Here is an 18268-nt window from a genome sequence, read left to right on the forward strand (position 1 = left end):
ATAACTCTATAAGCAATTAAAGATGCAAGCTCCCAAAAAGAACCAGCAAACGGTAAGATTTTTACATAAAATTTCAATTTAAGATACCCATTAGTACATTTTTGCGTTAACGCAAAACGTTTACGCCATTACGTTCACGCCAACGCTGACGTAGCAGTTCCAAATGAAATAATAGTTACTGAAAACTGTGATCAAAAATTAATGCCAAAATAATGCATAACTAAAAGAACAACAGTTCAATCTCTGCACCTGGAAAAAAAATTATAATGAAAATACATTACGTCTTAAAATACAAGTCGAGTGCCAAACTATAGATAATGTTGCCATCTAGCAACCATGCCGCCAAAGTTTTTGCCAAGCTTTCCACCAGTCACATGATGTATCCATGAACCAATTTTTTCATCAGCAAGTCTGGGAAAGCTCGGTCTACTCTTATTATTAGTCTATGGTTTTAATGATTTGCCTCTAAAAGAGTACTATTACAGCAAAAATAAAAAAAATAATAATATAAAAGAAAAACACATAAAACAGAAAATAGTCAAACTTCCGTTACAAATGACATGAATGTTTGACCGGAACTATTTTCACAACAGAATGCCGGATTTATGCAATTTTTCCATTAAAAAAAAAAAAAAAAAGTGAAGAGCGTTGACTCCATGTTGAACCAGACACTAGTAATATGTGCACGGTATTCATTAAATATTGGTAGCAGGTATGTTTCACAGCCGATGTCCCAACGCACCCCAAAATACAAAATTTCGAAAATTGGATATTTTGCAGTAACTGAGTTGAGAATATTCTCATTTGATCCCCTTTCTCTCATGTTGGAATCTTTACTAATAATAAAGCTGGAAGTCTGTATGTCTGCATCTCTGGATGTCTGTTGCACCCATAGCGCCTGGACCGCTCGGCCGATTTTCATGAAATTTGGCACAAAATTAGTTCGTAGAATAGAAATGATCACCCCTAAGCAATTTTTCAAAAATTCGATTTTGTTCTTTTTCTATTCCAATTTTAAGAACATCTTATCGAGCAAATTATCATAACATGGGCGAGAAAATTAATATAGCGAATCGGCGAGAAATTCATCATCCATTATTTGTAAATATACTGGCGAACCAAACGACTTTAGCATTTCACATTGAGCAGGGTTATATTTTTGAAACAAAATATTTTCTTATCCATACATACCCATACATTACTGTACAGTTTAAACTGACACAATATAGGTTACAAACCCCTCAGTGTAATTGCTATATACGCATATGCTTCACATTAAAAAGTTATTCCTTGAAATATGGTGATGGTCCTGCCTTTTAAATTTTGTTCATATGTGCCCTAGGCTTGTTTACATGCGCCTCTCCTGTAGGGCACATGTTAACAATAGAAGACATTTAAAGAATTCCATTAAGAAAAGATACAATTTTTTAAAAAAATTCAAAAATTCCATAACAGAAAGAAAAAACTATTTAATATTGGGGACAGTTTTGCTCTGAAAAATTAATTATAGTTTGAAAAGCAAAGAAATTAAAAAAAGGAAAAAATGCACATGTATCCCTCTCTTTCTTTCTCCTATGTTCTCTTCATTACCGATTCTCACAGGTTACCAAGACACAGTTAACATTTATAAAATAGAGACTAAATTCTAGAAAAAATTCTAATTCGTTTCTAAATGTTGTATTTCATCTACATCTAAAACAATTTCTTAGTTTAAAATTCGGTTTGAAATACAATATTTCTTTTCCGAAAACAGCCATTACTTATAATGCAAAGTTAACTAATACTATTAAGAACTTCAATATTCACTTGGATAGAACAAAAACTTACATATATCATTATTTCTGTCTGTTTTTTAATGCATGCTTGGAACAATTTGACCTTCTCTTCTTCCTGAAAAATAAAGTAAAAGTTGCGTTTTTATGGGGAAAAAAAATCACTACATGAGTTTTTTTTAAAACTATTAATGATAATAATAATAATATCGGGTGCAATTTATAGTCACAGTAATAGTAATAATAATAATAATAACAACAACAACAGAGTAGCAACAAGAACAACAACAATAATAATAATAATATAGTAAAAATAAAAAACATTAAAAATAATAAAAAAAATAATAATATTATAGTAATGATAATAATAAAAAGATTAATACCTAATAATAATCATAATAATAACAATAATTATGAAACACTAACGTTGTACAACTTTAGCTTTCACCACTTTTCAGTTCACCATCTATAAGTTTCGCACATATCGTCAAGTTTAAAACAATGTCATTCAGATAACATTCAGATAAAGGAATGTCTCTGGCTAATAGTACTGTCTAATTTGCCTTTTTTAACGTATTATTGAGGAAGCTTCCTCCTAACATATATCTTTGGCCCCTCAACTCACCGAAACTTGTTGGTCATCACACATCACCTTCACCCAAGACAGAGCTTCTGGCGTAGCAGCACGGATGTTGTCTACTCGGCCATGTTTAAAACGTCGAAGAGAAGCACTTTCATAAGTTGATACTAACCTGCGGTGAACTCTGAAACAAAAAGAACAAGTTAAGATCACGTAGACTTTTCTTATATTCTAAAAAATTAAGTATTCTTTTTATTAAATTATTATTCAAAATGGACCTTTGCATTTACATTTAGTTATACCTATGTTATGTACTTTAATCATTAATTAGTCAATCGTGCTTTTTCAATGTCATTCCAATTCACAATCCAACAATTTTTAATATTAACGATATGCACTTCTAATCCTTCATGTGTTTCTAAATTATACATTAAAAAAAAATTCATTTCTTACATTGAAAAAAGTATATATTTTTCGAATTTTCATGATAGTTGGCTAGAAGAATTGAATTAAGTCTCAGATAAGAACCTGCCGTTAATTACTCTGATTTTGCTTATCGGAAAATCGTTGAACCATATTTCGATTTCAAAGTGAACACCCCCCCCCCCAAAAAAAAAAAATTTGAACTTTGACATCTTGAATTCAAATTATGTTTTTCGCAATCACGAGTGTGTGTTTGTATGTAGGCGTGTGTGTTTTTGTTTGTGTGTGTGTGTGTGGGGGGGGGGGGAGCATGTGTATGTGTGGGTAGTTGTATATATATATGTGTAGGTGTATGTGTGTGTATGTGTTTGTGTGTGTATGTGTTTGTGTGTGTATGTGTAGGTGTCTGCATGTATGCGAGTGTGTGTGTGTTTGTGTGTGTGTAGGTGCATGTGTAAGTGTAGACAAGTAAGTGACGCAACCTGGAGACGGTTTTCGCCAGAGGAGCAGCAGCGTGAGGCGGCCGGCCGACGGTGGTGCTGTAGAGGAAGGCGGGGGGAAAATAAAATCATAGGATTTCAAAACTGTCAAGTGAGAACAATAAGCAATCGTGATTGCTCTAAAAATGTATCTGCATAGATTTTTTCTTTGCTAAATCCATGAAGTGACTACAGAAATCCATCTACTCAGGGGTGCCCACCTGGGGGGGGGGGGAGGAGTCATGGTGCAGACTGCGTCATTAAAATTTTTAGGGGGTGGGAGTGTTTCGAGGGATATTTTTCTCATTTGGGGGGTTTTTGCGATCTTTAAGGGGGGGGGGGTGCACCCTTGCTCTTTGGGAGGGTCTCAGGGTGTACACCCCTGCATCAGCTTACGGTATAAACGGATGAGTGGAAAAAGGGCTTATGTGACATTTATTTATACTCTCAGTTGATCATATAAATGGTGATATTTCATGGAAGTATAGAGTTAAATGTTACACTTCCATAAAATGGTACTATCTACATGATCATCTCAAAATATTAACAAATGTCACATCACCCTTTAACCTTTATTTCATTCATCTATTCAATTATTAATGCTTATTCGATGACCAAAACAGTCATTTTTGAGTTTTCTACTACTGAAACACGCAGAGATAATATTTAAAAAAAAAGACTCTTCTGAGGCATCATGTTTGAAGACATTGCCTGATTTGATTATTGCATTAATTTTCCAAACGGAATGCATTGCTGATGTCTCTGAGTCACATTTTCATCAGAGTTATGCACGTATTGTAAACGTCACATTGGCATAGTTATGTTATTTATTCAAAATTCCTTTCGTTCTATGTTGAACTTTGTCTTTCAAATACTTTGAGTTAATGTTTTTTCTTTATTAAGAATGACTGTTGGCAAAAACGCAGCTACACGAGACTGAAAAGAAAGTTAAACACCCAACTAAAGTCGGTTGTCTTCAATAAATAAAGTAGGTGGGAAAAAAAATCGACAAGCTACCGAAAAACCATATAAAGTACTTTCAGAGAATAACACCTAGCTATTTTCAATAACTTTGACGGCAAATTCCATTGTTTAAATTTAAATTAATTTACTGCTTACATCTTTAACTCATTAACATAAAAATATTAATGTAGTTAAAAAGATATTTATCTAAACTGTGACTCATTAACTCCTTCTATGGCTTGAAATGTTCTGATGATTAAATAGTATACTAAGTGGTTTTGCAATAATGTCGACAAATGGCTGTGCCCTAACGGAGATTTATCCTTCCTGGTACGAATTTTTAATTCCTTGTACGACGTGCAGAAAATAACGTATTCGCAAAAAAAAAAACAAAAAAAAAAAAAAGATTTCTTTATTCCAGTTTTGGCCTACATTTCCGTTACACCCTCCCCCGAATGAATGTTGAGCAGCTATTTCGGAACGTTTGAAAGTACATATATACCAGGATCGTATGGACAATCGAAACATCCAGTCCTGAGAAAATCATCACGAGTTTTCTCATGACGTCTGTATGTTCGCACGTATATGTGTGTACTGGTGCATTTAGCTCGCACAACTCAAAAACGTTGTATCGTAGAAGGTAGAAATTTTCCTTGTAGAGTCCGAGTGGGATCTAGTTGTGCACTTCCTCATTTGTTTGCTTTCCGATGTTCAAAAAGGTTGTTCAAACATCATTTTGAGGTAAATCGGTATCTATTTCAATGCAGACTAAAATATTGTCATAAACTGGCTACCGCTTGGCAATATCTTGCCAAGTTTTTGTTGCAAAGTTGGTGAATTTGCTGACTTCGGCGGCAAAAATAATATTTAGAATCAGTAAGAATTTTTTCAAATGACGGCCTCGCTCCCAGAATCCGTATTTGCCTTCAGAAAAAAAATCCTTGTATGCTATGTTCGCCATTCGTTTTTATTCTTTTTTTTTCTTGGTTCGAATCATTTATTCCCTTCATTTTTTCATAAATAAAGCCACAACTTCCTTTTGTGAAACATACAAAGAGACCGAGACGATATTATATTGCCAGCAATAATTTTTATCTCACTCATTGGTATAGGCTTTTCCTAGTATACAGTATTGTATACAACAAATTTTTAAATTTGTGTTGTTGTTTCTGAACTTTCTGAAACTCGAAAGAAACTGATTTTTTCACGTTCCACATAAGATCTACATTTTATGTCAGCATGCCGTAGAAAAGCAACACGGAGTTTGCTTCAGCAGCTGCTAGATGGCGATACTGGCACGAAATGATCAAGACCCCCTTGCGTAGAAGGGTGAATAAAAAAATCATGATTTTGAGATTTACCAGGAACTCACAAATTAAGATAGCTCCACGATTCAAACGCTCTCCAAACTAGAGCGACGGAAAAGGGGGGGGGGATATACGTTTATGCAAAAAAAAAAAAAAGACTTATTTAATTTGGAGGCAAGCGCTCTTAAATCACAAAGATATTTTTCTTTTTTTTTTCAACACAGTTTCCTCCTTTTTGTCTGACATAACAAATTCGGCAGGGAACACTTTTTCGCATTGCTTTTTCTACCCTTCACTGAAAGATTACAACGGTTTTTATCGTTTTAATCAAGAAGCCGAAAATAAATTGTCTTGTTATTTTCAGCAAAAAAGAGACTAATGAATTTACATATCGATTGAAAGACTTTTCCTCGGTAAAAGAAGGTTTTTCAATTGAAAAAACTGCTACGAGAAGTATCATGGGACAAGCTGGGCTAAAATTTCGTTTTTTTTTTTTTTTTTGAAAGTTTCAATGAAAATATTTGAAAGTGTGTTTCATCAATTACCATGCGTCATCTAATGCTTTTTGTTGCCTTTTGTTCAGCTTTTTTTTTTCTACAATCATAGACAGATTTTAGTCTTCAAAATAAAAATCTCAAAAAAAAAAAAAAAAAAAAAACATTTCTATTCCCATACGTATGTTAAAATAAATGTAACTCGTCATGCACTAAATAAGACAAGGAAATATTGGCCTACTTTGAGACACTTCTTTGCTATCTTTGCTTCTTTTTCAATTAATATAATGCTTTATTTTCAAAACACTTAAATTTGTAAGAAATTTGTGTCGCGAGCGTGAAGCTGATGTTATCTTTTCCAATTTTGATCACAAGCTTAGCAAGGGTTAAGAACAATAATATTTATGAATGTATCTTTCATAAGGAAAGCCAACATTTTTATTGTTAAGATTCGGTGCTACTAAATTAAAGAAATCGATGATAAAAAAAAGGCATTGTATCTTATTCCAAACAACTGAGAGTAATTTTAAATTCATTCGTTCGAAAATGAGTAAACCGGTTTTGTAGAAGAGTAGGGTAAAAATCAAGAGTTAATACAGCATCAATTATCTAGATAAGGCAACAACTGAGTTCTCTGTACTGGAAAGGTAAACAGTCGGCTAATTTCCACAACAACGGTCTGATGATTTCGCATTCATCAAGAATTAATACACCAATAATCTCTCTAGTTGGACTAACACGGAATAGGATATAATGCTTTACCGTTAAACATAGAGCTACACTGTAAAAACGATTCAGAAACGTACCTGGAAAATATTAGGCAGCTGATGTGCCCAATTTCTGCCAGTAACTTATCTTGGAAAAACCAGGTAAAAGTCAGTAACCTTTCTGAAATTAACCTTGAAACTTTCTGAAGAAATGCGAAACCTCGCCTGTTAAAGTCAGCCATGTCTCTAGAGCCTTCAGGAAAAATTAAGTAGGTTTAGTGTTATTGATTAGAACTTTCCTGATTTACCAAGAAGGCTCCATAAAAATCAGAGCGACCACGGTCAAAGCTATGCAAGAAAGAGCCAACCATATCTCTTGCCTGCAATTCCTGCCTTGCAAAGCTGTAGCTATCCATTGACTTGTTTCGCTCTCATTAGGAGCTTAGTAAACCTGGACAGGCCGTAAGCAACCTTAGGCCGATACACTTAATAAACACGCTCATTCAATCATTAAACTGGTTGCTAAAAATATTTTCCACAACAGTGAAAAGTCTGCACACGTGCAACTTGTAGCGATTCAGGAAACTTTTTTGTGAAGATACTTGTTTTTACGGAGAAATAGGTAAAAACGTGTGAAATCCCGAGACGTTCCACGAAAATAACCAGTAACGTTTCGGAATTTTTTTACAGTGTACGGAGTCAGAGAGAAAACGACAGATTTCGAATTCTTTACTGCAAAATCAGCTCCTACTCTGCAGCCTTGGCAAAGTTGCAGACTCGGAGGGATAGTGATTTAATAGGTCTTTGTTTATGCTGCACACCCTCGCACTCGACAGGGACGAGGGACTTGGTTTCGAGAAAAAGTCCTTCGTGGGTAGTAAAATGACCGACTACGACTTCCTGGTCTTTTAAAGCCTCCGACTCCGAATTTTTTACTCGAAAATCTGTCCAACTCCGACTTCTGGATTAGATTTTGACTCCACAATGCTGGTTAAGGATGTAAAAACCGATGATAATCAAAAATCTTATAATTACACTAGAAAATCGCCCGTCAAGGTATGAGGGTGAAAATTACTTCTACATTTGAACGAAGCCATTGCCAGTTTGGTGATATTTTGATAGTTGAAATTGTAACCTTAACTCCAGTGGACGAACCCAGTAGGTAGAGTTCATTGTTGACCGCTTTTTCGTTTCTTCATGCCCCTGAAATGACACAGTCTTGCCAGTAAAACAGTTAAGTTACCGGATCGAGTTCAGCCTTGTCACAATAAAGCCTTTTCCTGCATGTCAAACATTATCAAAAAATATTATCAAATTATTATACCGTGGCGCGAGTTTCATTGTTGGTGACGTCAGGAGCGTTACTTGATCATTCGCTATTATATATATGAGGATATTGACAGTAATTCTAAAATCTGAGTGACAGAAAAAAAAAGTTTCAGGCACCAGACAAATTATTTCTCAGAATTTATAGCAAAATTTAGCGTGAAAGATCCTTGTTCGGAAAGAATTAGCTTCCTATTTCAGTCACCCGGGAGACCTGGGATGTGCCGGAGGCTGATTAGGATGCTCTAGTTTTTGAAGAAAAATTAGAACATTTTTAATAGAATGGTTTCTAACAAAATTCCTTGCTAAATTATTGATCTTTACAATCAAAGACAAAGAAAAGGAAAAAAAAAAAAAAAAAAGGAACCACAAAATATTGAATCTTTTTCTTAGTGGAAAGAGAAGTTGAAAACTGTTGTGATATTTATTAAATGACAAAATCTAAAATTTCCTCCGTTTTTCCGTTTAGTCCAGTAGACAATTCTGCCGTGAGCAGGTAAAAGGCAGTTACTACAATTTTTTCTTTGATTAGTTTTTTTGCATTTTCCTTCATCTATTGTATGTTAGCTTTATTATACAAGCTTGCTTACTTGGTTTCCGCTAAAAAAAAAAGAAAAAGAAAAAAAAGCGGGGAAAAAAACGTCAAATTCCAACATTTCCCTAGTGTTAGTGTTAAATCCAAAACCCTTTTTCTTCAAGTATCTTGAAAATAGAATTCATTTTTTGCTTGACATGTGATTCCCCCCCCCCCACTTCATTAGCTCTTTTCAAAATCAACTAGTTACGTTTCCCTATTGGAGTAGCAAACCTATTACCGCATATACTCAATACTGGACTTTAATAAGGGATAGAGTGTACTTTTATTTGAAGTCTTATAAGACATATAATTACGAAGACCATTGCGACCCTCAAAACGGGACATTTAATAATTTTCAGCAACTGCATTGTGTAGTTATCAAAAAAAAAAAAAAAAAAAAACATACTTTCTGTCGCATTTTACAGAAAATAAAAGAAATGAGGTGTCAAAAAATAATCGATTAAGTATTAAATTTTTTGACACACAAGTTTGCTTCATTCATTTGGTGCTGTCACAACGTTTCCCTCATATATACTTTACATTTTCTTACTACCGCATCACTACTTATTGGTACCCTTGATCTCTGTCAATGGGTAGAGGTCAAAGCAAGGACGGAGAAATGCCTTAATATTCATGGTTTTTAGAATCGTGATTGTATTTACCACAATTTCTCGTTTTATATTACGTACATACGTAAGTTATGTCGATTCACTTTTGCAAGTTCTTCCCAATGCGTCTGAAGTTCTTATTCATTAAAGATTTTATTAAGAATGAAGGTTTTAAATAAGAAAGCAAGGTTTAATTTCGTCTTTGGTTAATTTACCACGACAAGTTCATTCCTCAGAAAATTCCCCATTTTTCCCCCAAACGTGACTGTTAAAATTGTAATTTAAAAAGGTAATGAACAAAATGTTGTTGTTTATAAAATTAGAATCGCGTGTGATTTGTGAAGCAAAAAAAAAAAAGTTCGTTACCTATTTAAACTATTATTTTTCAATAAAATATATTATTCGTCATGTGGAGGGAAAAATGGCAGCTTTTCCGTGGAAGATTTATGAGACACAAACTCGTTGCTTGTCGATTTTCCACAGCTTCTTTTTATTATAGTGCAAACTCATCAAGCGCGTTATACTTTTCCAAAAAGCGTCCTCACATTTATGGAGCCTTAATTAAGAGAAACAACAGTTGATTTTATCGTCCAGCTTTTTTGGATTACCTAATTTACATTGTTTTTCTTTAAGTACACGACATGATTCTAATTGATCATTTGTCATCAGATTGGTTGGCCAATTTGTTTTGCGCCAGGTGTAAGAAGTATCATTAACTTTTCCACTACTAAAATATTGAGAAGAAATGTATCTTTCTTCTGTGAAAACGAAAAAACACAACACGACCACTACTTTTGTGTGAAATGTTGTCAATGCATATAAGAAATTAATAATTTAGGGGGACGAAAACCCAGCCGAAATCTCTTTGAAAACGAAATAAAAGCTTGGAATGCAACAGGATTTTGGAACATCAGAAATAGGTATTTTGTAAATAATTTTGTAAAATAGGTGGGAAAATGATTTACCAGGTCGAAATTTCTAAAACCTTTTTCACAATTCTCACTTTCTTCACACAGAAATTCATTACCTTCCCAATTTCAGAAAGCTCATAACAGCTAATTTCAGCGAAAACATTCCAAGACACTCGTCGGCTCGAACAGGAAGTCGGTGGCAGCTTCCGTTCCACAGAAAGCGAAGCGAAGTGAATTATTTATTAATATTCGAACACGTGTTGCGCCGGTCCCTTTTCCACACCGGCCAGGAAATGTGAAATCCCGGCTCTCATTATGTGGAATAATTGACTGCATGATTGTGACGTCAGCAAAAAGAGCGAGCCTGCTTTCTGTCAGCGCGTTTACGACGTAACGCGGTGCGAAATCACGGCTAATTTGGACCCCAAGAAGCAACCTGCTTTCACTCATATTCATTCATTAGTCTCCTGCTATGACGAAGGGAAGAGTCCTGAATTTTGGATGAGGTGCAATAGTGGTGGAAATTTTCACAGTTTAAACATTGTCAATTTTGCAAAGATTCGGTTTCACGGTTGGCATCGGTTGCCGCATAATAGATACATACGCGTTGTTGTATGAATGAGGGAATTATACACAAATTGTTGCATTTTGTTTAGAGTCTGCTTGTTTGTCTTTGTTCTGAGAATAATTCTACAGCTGTCGCTTGATTAAAGTTCATTTCCCTTCACTGAAATATAAAAATGAATGGAACGATAAATGCGATCAGAAAAATTCAGCGAAATAGGGGAAGACAAAAAGATTCAACCCCCAGCTCAGAACAAAAAGTGTTGATTTTTGTCAATTGGATAAAAAGGATGGGGAAGAATATTTAAATCTGCAGAAGAATGCAATTTATGACTGAATTGGAACTTTATGGACTTTATTGGAAGAATGAAGGCTTTCACGGCCGGTGTCAGTTATATTGTAAGATTCCAGGCTGTTGTGCCGTGTTTGGAGTAACAACACTTAGAATACGGCACAACAGCCCGGAATCTTACAACATTATGAACAATTTATTGCTCAAAGTTTCAGCGAAGCAACAAGCGGGGAGGAAGGGAAATGTTGGAGGGTCAGCCCACTAAACGAAACTCTTAGTTTTTACTATAGTATCGATCCTAGTATGTTTATATATATTTAAGGTCTGTAATGACCAACCCCCCCAGAGGAGAAAATTCTGACTTGTTATCACCGACAATTTCCTTTCTGCCTCTCTCAAGGAGAAAATTCTGCCTGTGCTAGTACGCTAAAAAATCCTGTTTTCCTGTACTAGTGAAGTCCGACTAGTGAATAAGCTCTGGTCTTTTTTTTTTTTAAAGATAATATTTCAAAAGCTTTTTATTACCAGGAAATCATTCGATGGTATAAAATCTGCTGTCGAAAGAAGGTTGTAAAGCATGTTTTTATGCATAAATTATTTGCCCTTGTGTCCCAGTTTTCTAAATATGAGTTCGTAAGGCCTGCCGAAATTTTAAGAACGTCAAATTTTGTCAGTTTTGGTGAGTCATGGAATGCATCTTTCACCTGCTTTGCAGATGGATGTCTTGTCGCAGCCGGTAAAGTCACGTGGTACCTTCAATTTATTGCCAAGTTATTAAATTCGGCGCTTTTCTTAAAAAATAGGCAAACTTTAAAGCCTTGTATTTCGATAACGAGGGGACAAGGGCAAATAATGTTTGCGCCAAAAATATTTCTCAATATGCTCTTTCGATTTCCACCTATTCGAACTATTTTCATTTTTCCACTACTCGTGTGGTTCGCTGGTTAGGTGAATTTATTGGCAACAGTAGTTTCCTTTTGATGCAAATTCTCTCTATACGTCCTTTCTGAGAAATAGCGAATAAACAAAATCATTGAAGCTAAAATTTGAGATGGAAGAGGTAAATGAGATGATCTACCATTGTCACGTATCCCACCAATTTCAATAGATATGTCAATAGACCTCAAACGGTTATGGTTTTTCATGCGCCTCGTATTTTTAGTGACCATCCACAAAGCTGAGGGATAATTGGCATAATCAGTGGCTTAAATTTGTAAAAGCAATGTTTCATATATGTGCAACTATAGATAGCCTGATTAAGCGTAGGTAAACCTTCTAGTTTACTCAGGTACGCATTTGACGGAAAAACAAAAATATTGCGCGTCCAACGGTACACCAATAAATAAAATTTTAACCCAACGCTTTTTTTTTTTTGGGGGGGGGGTAGGGGGTGGAATTTCAAGGCTTCCCGAGGAAAACACGTTACAAATTAGTTATTTTTTTTCCTTTCCAATGGGGCTGTGTAGGAGACCCACCTCGAGAGGCGGGAACACCAGACCTAATGCGCTCCATAACAATGCATCAGTCTTTTGTGTGTCACCATTAAGGCGCTGATGCATGGAGCAGTAGTGTTTTTGACGCCCAGTTTCCACCAGATGGAGGCACCTGGGCTCTTTTTTGATGCAAAATTGCACTAGAAAGTTAATTTAGCCGAGGGATACTCTAAGCCAAACGAATACCTAAGGGATCTTTTACATGCCGCATAATCATACGACATGGGCGCTGAAGATTTACTGAATCTCGAAAATCCACCGACTGGCCACCCAGGTCAGAATCTTGGTCCCCAGGGGTAGAAGGCCAGCGCCTAACCATCACGCCATCAGCCGGCTTATTAATTAGTTATAAAAAGTCTTAAAAAAAGAAAAATAAATTCTTTTTACCTAAAAAATAACTACATCTTTGTTATGCATCAGAATTTTCCATCTTATTTTTTTTCTGAACAGTTATTCCTTAGTGTATGTCGCATGGAATAAAACCACACAAATGACTTTTCTGGAAATTACGAAGATTATTTGAAATTTATGCTGTTTATATTACGTTTCTCTCTCTAGCTTTCTTGTTAAGGATATTTTGCTCTTGATTAATAAATAGATTTTGCTTAAAAATTGCTCTTAAGGACACCATTTTTTAATAAGAGCATTAAAACGGAGTATTTTTTAGCTGAAACACTGAAATCCCCCTTGCAACTTACTTATAGTAAGTTAGTTGAAGAGCCACTTGTATGAAGGCGTCAGGACTGATCTTGTGGTTTTTGATGAAGTCTTTGCCGTACTTTGTGAATCGGTGGACGAAGAGATCCAAATCATTGCACAACCTGAAAGAAGCAAATACGTTATGAAACAATCGGATACTACGTATTTTGTTCATTGAGTAATTTACGCGTCTTTTCCTTAACGAAAAAAGCAGGTAGTATAAAATAGTTATTTATTCTAAATCAGTCAAAAATGAAACAATTAAAGAAAATGCTAGATTTTGTAAGAAATGGAAAGAGCGGATAAGGAATACAATTACCGCTGTGTCAATGAGCAAAAGGTAAATAAGCACCCCTAAGCAAAGAGAGTAAGTGACAAAGTGAATATTTGGAGAAAGCTAATTTATGTATATATCAGGTCGATTTATATACAGTGCCCGCCACTAATAAAATCACTGGATTATAAAATCAGCCGCTTTTTAAAATCAAATCTAAAAGAACAGAATCCTTGCAATACCAAATCAAGTTTAACTCATTTTCTAATAAAATCACTTTTTTCGTTTCATAAAATCAAACTTTTGGGCATCATGTGTAAAAAATTGATAAAGAAGCACCAAGAAGTGAAGGAATCGGTCTCAAAAGATGAAGAAATCACAGTGCCAAATTTGTCCCATCAGTAGATGTCAGAAAAGCGTTTGTTGATATACGATGAACTAGAGCAAAGAGAAAAATGTAATGTTCAACGTTGCAAAACATTTTGTAAACTCTCAAACGATATTGAATCTTTGCTCTGCAATTCTGTCAACTAAACAAGAATGCGTCAATATTTTAAGACTCTTGTGAAAGTATAAGAGAATGTTCCTCATATTTAGTTAAAGGGACAACTGTATTAGAAATACTCATAAATGAACATAATTCATTATGTTTTTCGAGTACTGAAACTTCAAAATTTAATTTTTTTAAAATGTTTTTTTTTTAAAGGTATGCCGGTTAAAATCAGCCGCTTTATAAAATCAAATGTCCTCAGAACGAATGTGATTTTAATAAGCGGCGGGCACTGTACCGAGACATTTACTTCACATCAATATAATCTATGCCAACCTTGTTCTCATTCACTCGACTATTGAAATGCAGCTCAGAGTAAGTAAAGGACGCGCGGAGGGGAGGCCACGAGAGGTCACTGTGACTTTCCAGAAAATTTCCTTATTCCGCAAATTTTGTCTGACGATTCGGCAAAATTATCCTCATTCAGCTAAATTTGGAACTCCATTCGGCAAATTGAGAATATTCGTCCCTCCAAAAATTTAAATACGAGGCACCCTTGAGTAAGGGGTGCAACAAATGTTCAAAGTTCATTCCTTATTGACTTAATCCATTGTATTAAAATCTTATTAATGTCTCAGTATTTCAAGAGCAATGATATTAATGGTAAAATAGTAATTATACGTATACATCGTCGCACACTGACATTATTATAGTAAATATAAACACAGTGACTCATACATTGACTCGACGTTAAATCCCTGTAATCACAAATTTGCCATTTCAACTGCGCTTGCGCGCGGACTTAGCTGACTTCAAAAATCTTGCTAAAATTAATTAAACATTTTAAATTTGGTAATAAATATGAGATAGCAACAGATAAAAATTAGAAATCTCAAAGTTTTCTCTGATTTAGTTTTTATGCCTCGGTAAAGATTGAATTTTGCGTCTTAATTATTAATGGATTCGGTGTCTGATTTGTCTGTCCTTCTCGGGACCAAATTTTTAACCTCAGAAGAGCGTACTAGAATTGCAGCATCACTTCTAATATAAAGCCGAACCCTCAAAATAAATAAAAATGTATAATAAAGTTGTTTACGCCTAACGTAAAATATCCGCAAAAGACGGATTTCTGTACTAATATTCCAATCATTTTTGAAGTACAGAATGTGTTTTACATTTATGTTAAATAAATATTTCCAAACTAATAAATATTGAAGTGTCATTTTTTTCTTAAGATTATCAGTTATTCATACCTGTAGTTTCATATAATATATAACGAAATCGCTGTGAAAATATTCTAATCGCATTCATTAATCTGGTGGGACTCTCGCTCAGCCTAAAAATAAACAAGCAACACGAAATCTTAAAACAGAAAGCCCAAAAAGCTAAGTCCACGCGCAACCGCAGTTGAAATGGCAAATTTGTGATAACCGGGATTTAACGTCTGGTCATACATTGTTAACCAGTTTTGTCATAAAAATATGGGAACGGAAGCATATGGATGCGAAGTATTGAAAATCTGACTCATACTGTCTGACCACGGATTGTATGGTAAACATCCGTTTTACAGGCAGAAATGAACGCATCTATTAGTTTTGAGGGATGTCAGCTTTTGTAGATGTATGTTAGCCTCTAAATTAAACAGAGTCTCATTCAAAAATAAGCTGAACATGTGCATCAATTTTTTTCTTTTCCCCCTCATTCAGCTATACTCGTCTTAACTGGACGTTTGCCAATTAAATACAGTCCGTGATTGGACAGTATCTGAATCGTGTCACCATGTATTGTTGAAATACAATGTACAGTTATGAAATATTTCCAGTATGCGGGGAAAATTCCAATAAATAAAAAGCAATCGTTATTTCATGCCTTACCATACTGTTTGCATTAAAAGCAGTCTGAGAATTGCATTTTTAACTATTGTTAGGAGGATGGATCCATACAGCTGAGATGACAACTAAAGCCAGTGGCAGGCTTTCAGCACATGTAATTGATACCACATATCGTGCTACCGATTGCTACTCATTCATACTTTTTATTTTATCTTTGAATTATTTTTATCTAAAGAAGCTTACTTTGTTGACTGCGCTGTGACGTCATTTGGAAAGACGCGGAAGAAAAACCATTGTTATTAAGGGTGTCCGGAACACGTTTTGAAAAAAAAAAAATATTAAACAGTTTAGAGCTTTGAAATTTTTTGTACTGATTCAGCATCTATTTAATAAGCAAACTCATAACAAAAATTATTATTATTTTTTTAAATTTAAATTTAATTTGTTTAAAAAAATGCGGTTGCTCTAAATCGCTGAAATTTAAAATATTGTTGGCCAATTTTCAATTTTTTTTCAAAAATAATGCCCGAATATCTAAGCTTTAATTTTTTTTCGGCTATTTAAAAAATATTAATTCAATAAAAATAGACAATATTTAAATAAAAATTTCGAAAACTTCAAAGATACTTCTTTCTTTTTTTTTAAATCACATTTCTTGAAGTAAACGTTTTTTTTTTTCAAAATTGCCGAATAAAAATTAAATTAAACTGTTTGAAAAAGATATGCCCCAAATTTCATTACTTTATCTTTATCAGTTTTTGACTTATAAGAGTTTGAATGCAAAAAATTGGGAAAAATTGCATTATGGAGAAATACGCGTTTAAAGTTTTAAAGTTTAATATAATATGTATTAGTTAAATGCATGCAACAAAAAAACTATATCTTTCGTTCTAATTAAGATACAAACAAGATTCAAACGTCCTTTTAAGCAGAAAAATCCATATTAGTTTTTCAAATAATGTTAAAAAAAAAGCAAAATTTGCCAATTTTTGTGTATCGGATCCCCTTAATTTGATATGAATGGCAACAATCTATTCCGATATGAGTATTTTGTAACTGAAGTAATAGACATACTCCACCATTACACAAGCTAAAAAAAGCAGGCAAGCATTAGTTTGCTATTTAACCGATCAAATCATACTTATTCATTTTCTTGCTCGCTTCTTGTATAGCGGTCGAGATTTCATCGTCTATTTCCCAGCTAAGCGTAGTCGGAGGACGCAAAGTGACGTTCGTATTGGATGGAGGAATTTCTGGTTCTTCGTCGGATCTGAGAACAGAAAAAGAATACTTCATTTCAATGGAATTTACACATATCGGAAATAAAAATCTTAGTGAATTTTGAAAACCAAATAGCGAAGCATAATGTAACGAAATACGATCCTATTGAAATCAAAGCCCTTGTACACTGTTTTGAAAAAATCCTGAAATATTACGGTAAAAGTTACTGGCATCCATGTTGCCTGTAGCTTTTACAGTAAAACCCTATTTTACTGTAATATTTTACGGTAGCTTATGGTATACTGAACACCATACTAGGTGGGACACATCGAATGAGGGGAAGTACGGTGCTATGTGCTTTACACTGTAAGTCACGTTGTGTATCAATTGGCGCTGCAATAGTTTTTTTTTTCGGTACAATTCACTAAAAATTTTCTGTACTGTAAACATTCAGTTTTACAACAATATTTACCATATAAGTTTCCTGAATTTTTAACAGTGAACGATAGAAACCTTCAAAATAAAAGTCTTTTTTTGTCTTTTTTCTGCCTTCTCAACCATTCTTTTCGACAGAATATAGAGCATCATATTATCTTCCTTTCTTTTGGAATTATGAGAAAAGATTCACTAAGACCTGTCGCTCTCTTCACTGTCACATGACAAGTCTTTGCATCAAAAAAAAAAAAAAAAAAAAAAAACACCACCTTGTATACGTTAAATACATTATTCTTTTATTCTTTAATTATCTGGGCATAGATTCTTTTTTTAAAATAGAGGGTACATATTTTGGAGGTGGACGGTTGAACGGCAATATTGATAACATTACTTTTTACAATAAACAAAAACTGATCGAATAAGTTGTTACTTACAGTTTTTGTAAGAATTCTTCGCAGAATCGGAGGACGGTGATTCCTTCTGATGCAGAGTGTTCGACAATGAAGCCAACAACACCGTCTCGCGATACGACAGCCTGCACGAAGAATGAAATTATCAGTATTTAACAGCACTGAAAATGTCATGTAGTTCAGGGGTGCCCACGGGAGGGGGGGGGGGGATTATGGTGCAAGTTGTGCCATCGAAATGGGGAGGGAATTTTTGAAATTTTGAAATTTTATTTATTTAAGTTTATTTATTGATATATTTTTAATTCAAATTTATTTATTGATTTTTTTTAATTTAAATTATTTGTTTTGTTTTATTTTATTCTGTTTATGTTTTATTTCATATTTATTTAGTTTGTTTGTGTGTGTGTGTGT

The 18268-nt window shown here is 34.3% G+C and overlaps 1 protein-coding gene across 1 annotated transcript in view; it reads right to left on the reverse strand.

The window, feature by feature from the left end:
* Window positions 1-18268, reverse strand: part of LOC129228655 (choline O-acetyltransferase-like) — an 82226-nt gene that overhangs the window by 3536 nt on the left and 60422 nt on the right. The window contains exons 6-10 of the mRNA XM_054863339.1: window positions 17882-17982; window positions 16933-17061; window positions 13195-13317; window positions 2398-2536; window positions 1828-1890 (exon numbers count right to left, since the gene is read on the reverse strand). Of these exons, the coding sequence (XP_054719314.1) occupies window positions 1828-1890; window positions 2398-2536; window positions 13195-13317; window positions 16933-17061; window positions 17882-17982 (555 nt within the window). The remainder of the gene's footprint in view (window positions 1-1827; window positions 1891-2397; window positions 2537-13194; window positions 13318-16932; window positions 17062-17881; window positions 17983-18268) is intronic.

This window comes from Uloborus diversus, chromosome 8 (assembly GCF_026930045.1).
Source record: "Uloborus diversus isolate 005 chromosome 8, Udiv.v.3.1, whole genome shotgun sequence".
NCBI lineage: Eukaryota > Metazoa > Arthropoda > Arachnida > Araneae > Uloboridae > Uloborus > Uloborus diversus.